This window comes from Tupaia chinensis, unplaced genomic scaffold (genome assembly GCF_000334495.1).
Source record: "Tupaia chinensis unplaced genomic scaffold, TupChi_1.0 Scaffold144171_2, whole genome shotgun sequence".
Taxonomy (NCBI): domain Eukaryota; kingdom Metazoa; phylum Chordata; class Mammalia; order Scandentia; family Tupaiidae; genus Tupaia; species Tupaia belangeri.
Genome location: NW_006204028.1, coordinates 328,308 through 335,219, shown reverse-complemented (window position 1 = coordinate 335,219; position 6,912 = coordinate 328,308). Strand labels below are relative to the sequence as shown.

The 6,912-nt window shown below is 42.9% G+C and overlaps 1 protein-coding gene across 1 annotated transcript in view; it reads right to left on the bottom strand.

Annotated features, from left to right (window-relative positions):
• UBE2Z (ubiquitin conjugating enzyme E2 Z) overlaps window positions 1-5,325 on the bottom strand; it is a gene marked incomplete at its 5' end in the record, with an annotated part of 17,284 nt that extends 11,959 nt beyond the window's left edge. Inside the window, 3 exon segments of the mRNA XM_006166145.3 lie at window positions 545-656; window positions 3,183-3,370; window positions 5,253-5,325. Of these exon segments, the coding sequence (XP_006166207.2) occupies window positions 545-656; window positions 3,183-3,370; window positions 5,253-5,325 (373 nt within the window).
• Between the last annotated feature and the right edge of the window lie 1,587 nt (window positions 5,326-6,912).

The following is a 6,912-nucleotide window of genomic DNA, read 5'->3' as shown; positions in this document are numbered from 1 at the left end:
GCGGTCAACTACATGGGAGTCCAGTGACATAGCCATTACGCTAACTGCTGGTCTCAACAATTCTTTTTTTTTTTTTTTAAAGGAATTAATTTATTATTATTTTCACTTGAGTTCTGCCAGAGAAAGAGAGAGAGAGAAAGCAAGCCACTAGATCCAAGACTTGAACTGCAGTCAGCCATGTGGGAATTCCAGTGTTTAAACCACCACGCCACCTGCTGGCCTCATCTAAGTATGTCTAAGTTTGCCCTATGATGTTTACACAACAATGAAATCACCTAACAACCCATTTTTCAGAATGGATTCTCCACTGTTAAGTGGTGCATGACTGTAAATCAATACAAGTACTACTGTAACTCTTACAAAAAATCAAGAACCACCACCAAAAAAATCCCATCACAGTTCCCTTTTTGCTCCTACAGTGAAAAGTGTAATACATGGGCTGTGCCAGGTCCAAGATGAAAAAAAAAGACTTTCAAGTCAATCTGTCAAGTCTCCTAAAACACCCGATATTCCATAACCGAGGGGTGGGCCCACTTGGCCTTACCTGTTCGAAGCCAGGTTCATTGTGATAGGGGTTCTCAGTCATCAAGGACTGGATGGAGATGAGCACAGAAGAGATGCTCTGGGCTGGGCTCCAGGCAGGGCCAGTCCACGTACTGCAAACACATCAAAGGGAAAGGAAGAGGGTGAGGCAGAGAAGACGGGAAAGGCCACCACAGAAAGGCCAAGGAACAAGCACCACCATTAGTGACTCACCATAAGTTTCTCTTTCACTATTAATACTCTGGAATTTCCCAGCCTTTGTCTCACTCTCATTCACCAGCAATCAGCCAACTGCCTAATTCTCATAGCAAGTGGGTCAAAAGAAGAGGGTAAAGCAAGCATGACCCTCTGTTGAAGGGCTTTCTCTGTGCTAGAAAAAAAACAGTAACCAGGGAAGGTTATAATAAAATGAAATAAGGTAAGAAAATAGCTGTAAAAGGTTGTCTAAACGTAACTTCTGTGCACGCTTGCTTTTTTTTTAATAGGTAGTGATGGAGTTAGTAAGAAGAGAGAGAAGTTGAGTACAGAAGCACACAGGTGACCAAAGTCGTTAGGGATCCACTTCTGTACCAAGCCCTCTAGGAATATCAAATTCTCTCAAGACCACATTACTCCGCCCAAGAACAGGAAGAGTTTAAGGGGTATTTTCAGACTGTGGAGGGGCTGAAAATAATATATGAAAAACATCTCGAACATGAAGAGAAATATCAAAATTGTTCCTCTTTCATAAACATGATCAAGTATTAGGGGCAGGGAGCAGCTTTGACATTAATGACACTTACTTTAGCTCAATTAATTAAGATGGTACCAGGGATGGAAGCTGAACACAACCTGAGCCAGAACTGGCTTGTTCAAGTTAACTGGCCACTTCCCCTTCCCTGTGTAACTGAGGAAAGCCCCAGCCAGTGATGCGCAACAGTAACTCCATCAGAGGTTGCTCCAAAGTACCTCTCAACTCTTTGCTCCCTCAGAACTCTAGATCTCCTGCTCTCTAAGCTTCTACATTTTGGGGATTCAAGTCAACAGGGTCAATTCTCTGATCAAATTTCTTTTTGACAGTGAGTCAGTCCAGTATTTTTTTCCCAGGCTGAAAGGAAAGGATGAGACTAATAAAGAACACATGTGCATTTTAAAAACATATGGGAGGGCCAGCAGGTGGCATGGCGATTAAGGGTGCTGGACTCCCACATAGCCAACTGTGGTTCAAGTCCCAGATCTGGCGGCTTGCTTTCTCGCTTTCTCACTTTCCCTTTCTCTCTCTCTCTGGTCAAATTAAAAGGAAAAAAAAAGTAATAATAGTAACAAACAAAATTAAATAATTCTTACACACACACACACACAGGAATTTAAAAAAATTCTGATTCTTCACAGCAGAATTTCAATTTCAGGGTAGTTTCTCCATTTCCACTCAATACACTCTGCCACTTTTACACCACCATCTTGTCCTGTTCTTACTGCGAGCTGGTGTTGTTCAAAACAAATTTTATATTGGCCAAATGAAGGAACCTACTACATCCACTTTTACAAACAAATTTTATACAAAAGCAGTTAACCTACCACTGTAGGTTTTATACACACACACACATCATCATCCTTACCAGCACAGACAATTATATACTGTAATGAGATAAAGGACTTCTTTAAGGACAACCTCCTTTAAAAGACTTCCTTACTGCCACAATCACAGCAGAATATATCCCTGGATCTCAGAGACCTCTAAGAAAATGAATTATATCACTAGTTTGTTTCAGCTGCCTTTCCCTGACACAAACATGGGAATGTGCTGGACAGGAAGCAAGCAAACAGGCAACTTTCCCAGCTTCAACCTGTACTTATTCTCCACCCCAGGGCAATTCAGATCACAATAAAAAGACCAATCTAAAGAAATTTCCATTCTGGGTTTTTAACCCACAAAGGCAATTAAAATGGAATGAATGGGAACTCCACAAAGCAAAATCTCAGTTGCACCCCAAAAAGATAATATTCTAAACTCCTATGCTTCTTATCTGATTTTCAATCTTAGACATTTTCATTCAATTATGAAAATATCATAATCATCAATGCTGCCACTGCCTCCAAAGCAACTAACTCATTGAGAGTCAGAAAATACGACACTCACAGTCTCGAATGACAGACTGCAGACTTTCTCAACCTGTCTGGGTAAGAGTAAGCCCTAATGCCCTAAAGGAGTGGTTCTTAAACTGGAGTGTGTGCCACAATGACCTGCAGTCAAGACTGATGGTCCCACCTCCAGAGTTGTAGTACAGTAGATCTAAGATACGGCCCCAGAAACTGCTTGGTTACCAGTTTGGAAATGCTGCCACTCAGGGCCCATGCTTGAGAACCACTTCATATGACATCCACTGCATATAATAAATTAATTTCCCTACTTTACATCTATTGGGTCATTGGAAAAGTCATGATGTATTTTTGTTTTTCTAAGCAAAAATGCATCACAACTTTTCTGACAACCCAACAGAATGCTACTGGTCATGTACCATCCTGGGGAGAATTGAGAAAATGGTCACTCAGTCATTTTCTTTGTATGTGGTTCAGGTGAGGAACTTTGGTTGATAAAGGCTGACCTAGAGTAGTTATTTGCTGACAACCAACTTGGCCACTTAGAAGTCTCCTCTTACCCTAGAATACTCAAGCAGACTTTCCCATTGCGGTAGAAGTTGGGGTTAAACCTCACTGTGTTATTGCCCGTTGTCATCAGTTTGACCCGAGGTGGGTGGATGGGATAGTCGGGCGGACACCGAAACACGAACAGGAAGAAACCCCCTTCATAAGGAGTGTCAAATGGGCCTGTGATCAATGCATGAATCTGCAAAATAAAACCCCATCTCAAAATTGTGAGGTGATGACCCACCCCAACCCCTCCTAGCTTCCACCTGCTACCCACGCCAGAAGCAGGGCCCGCAGTCTGGTATCCATAGTTCATATCCGCACCATGTAGAATGAACATCCTGTTCTCATTCATACTAATGAGTAGGATTGGAATTTTAAGAAATCCCATTAAAGTGGAGTGGCATCTTACATTGTAACTTAGAGCCCAAAGTGAAAAATGAATCTAGTCAAAAATCACCCTAGAGTATCACTTATAAAGCTCCCTTAAAACATTGCTTTTGTGGGAACCTCCCTCATCAGTGCTATAACAAATCGGGCACCAATGTGTAAAACAGGCTAGCATTTTAAAGATATCAATATGTATTTCTACTGAGTTTGCCTCAAACATGCATCTGATGCGCTCCACCCTACATCTCTTGTGACACGAAGGGGCGGTAAGGTGAATGGGAAAGGGGAAAGGAACTGGAGGCCACAGCACCAGTGCCAGTAACAGTGCAGAGCTGAGGGTTGGGATGGATGTCTAAGGTGTCTGTTTACTTCCTCCCAGAGGATCAAACCTACTGTGGAGGATGTGGCTCAGGCAGCATCCAGCTGTGTCAAAGTTATAAATGAAAATGAGGAAAACTCGGGGTCCACTTGGAGCCATGAGGTCATCCCCAGAACGTTCCCCAACATGGATGGTTAAAGAAAAAAAAAAAAGTCGCAAAACAAATTCAGCAGCCCTTAAAACAGAACACTAGAGTCTCTTCTTTCACAAGCCATAATTATGGGACAAGATTTCCCTCCCTGAAGGGATGAAAACCTGAACTGACTCATTTATATTTCTTCTTTTATAAAAGCTCCTAAGCACTTAAGTCTGCTCAGAATTTGAACAGCAAGGGTATGAAAAAGGACCTTGCAATCCAACGCTTCAGTTTAAAGTCCCTACCTTGCCCTGGCAAAGCCCCAGATCATATTCTAGCCCTCAATCATCTGGAATAGTAAACTCAACTGGTCTCAAATGGTATCAATTCTGGGACCCCAGGAACTAGCACATTAATACTATTTTTCTGAGAACACGACGTCCCAGGAAAAACATTTTAAACTACATAAAAAGAAAAATTATTAAAAGATCTATTCAAAACAAACAAACAAAAAACACCATTAATACAAAACCTGAATTTTTATTGTAAGAAATGTGAAATTATGAGTTCATTTAAACATTAGATTTAGGCAATCTGATTTCTTTCCAGTAACAGGTTAAGTGTAAATTTACTTCTGAGGGTGTGAGACTCAATAGCAGGAAGCCTAGGTATCTATGTCAAAAAACTGATGTTCTGTACTAAGGTTTCTCTCTGTGTGGAAGACAAGAGAGGACTGTTATTTATTTATTTATTTTTCCTGCAGTGGGATATTCAAAAGTGATCAGTAAGGACAGGAGCTTAAACAAGGTCCTTTAACCACAAACTCTCAATCAAGCTAGTCCTATCCCCAACCTTCCCTATGTCTGGTTTATAGTACCAAAGTTAAGATCAAGAGAGGCAGTATGGAGGAAGAACTGGGCAGTACAATGGATAGAGCAGCAATATAATTCACCATTCAAATTGGAGCACTTTTGAGAGTGAGAATGCCTTATTAATAGTTAAGCTGGGACAATATAGAGGATTTTTCCAGTACCTATGGGCACCCTAGGAACAGACACCTGTTCAAAGCCCTGTTCTGCCCCACTACTCAACCATAGACAAGCCATTTACTCTCCTGGGGTCTTGATTTCTTCATCTATATAACCATAGAGGTGAACTGGATAATCTCTTTCAGGCTCTTCCAACTTTATGGGCCCAATTTCTCAATAACCCCCAACCCCCCATCAAGTCACATACCTTAGTCATGTCGACAGTATCAGGTACAACGAACATTCCTGGAGGAGGCTCCTTATAAATGGACATGATATCCCTGTATAACACCAAGAGGAGGTGGGGGAAGGAGTGAGGGAGGGAGGGAAAGAAGCTTCCCTTGAGCAGGACAGCTGTTTATCACCTCAATGAGGCCAGGGTTCGAGAAAGTGGTGCTTGGTACCACAAATGATTGCACTGTCTTGTTGGCTGAGAAAACTCAGCTGAGTACTTGTGAGGCAGGCAGAGAGCAAATTATTATCAAAGGGGCATTGTTTCCTCAGGGGGCGGGTAGGAAGAGGGGGAGAAAAATCAGAGATCCCAGTGGCATCAGACAGCACCCTGGAAAAGCCACATCCCATTTACTCTCACTTCCTCCCACATAGCAATTCATTCACTCCCCACCTCCGAGATTCCCAGGTATTACAGTATAGCTGAATGCTAAATGAAGATGTTTTAGCAACTGGGAAGGCATGATCAACTCCACTAAAAATCTAACTCTGTAAACGATGCAAAAGAGACCCTTGCTTGTAAGTAGACTGTAAAGCAAACAAACCACAGGGAGCAAGACTATCAAGGTGGTGTTCCTGCCCAGGAGACTACCAGGCTGGAGATCTCTTCAGACAGGGGAGAGGGACCCTCTGAAACTGAGAATCACACACTTGGAAAATACATACGGTGTCTACAACAGGAGATGAGAGGACTTCTGGGTCATATCTCACCAACTGGAATGGATCAGTTGGGAACAAGGGTCTAAAGCACATTCTAGGTGGGGAAAGTCTAGGAACTTGCTAGGGTGGGAAAGGAAATAAAGTGTAAATAGGTGACAGAACAGAGAAAAGAAGTATCGGCCACACTCAAAGGTATGTTGGGACTGAGAGAATGAAACGGCTGAAGGAGTCCAAGGGTAGGGGAGTGTGGAGCTCAAGTGCAAGGTGGCGATCCCTAGGGTGGTAGTGGCCTCTGTCGGGCGCTATCAGGTACTTTACACACATCTTCCTGTTTAATTTTTATTACAATCTTGACAAGCAGGTAGAGAAACACCTGGAGATCTGGGAATGTGGGGGATAATACCTAAACAAGGGTGCTCCTGATGGGCATGGGCAGAAGTCTGGGCATCAGGAAACAGATTTCAGGATTAACAGCAGCTGAACAGTATCACCCCTTTCTTATTCCATACTATGCTAAGCATTTTTGCAAAACATCTTATCTATTAAATGATATGATCTAAGATCAGTCACCCAAGAAATAAGCACAGAAAGGACTTAGGCCTTTGTTCCTATATTTGAATTGAGTATATTTGCTTCAGAGAAGTAAACCAGGTGGGGAGGAGAAGACAAGAAGGTCCTGAGTGATATTACAATCCAGAGTGACACTGGGGGGAGGAAGCATGAGTTTCTGGGGCAGGTATGACAATGGACATCTCTGGGGTACGGAAAGGGAGTTCAAGGGGAGATTGGGGTGTGGGAAATGATCTAGACCCGGGGAAAGGACTATGTGGAGGGGATTTGAGGGAATGTCCAAAAAGGCTGGCTCGAGTCAGGCAGGGCAAAGCAAGCTGAGTGTGTATGCTACAAACGGGGCTAGAGAGGAGACGGGGGTGGGGGGGGCTAATGGGTGGGGCCTGTGGGCAGCGACGAGCAAAGCT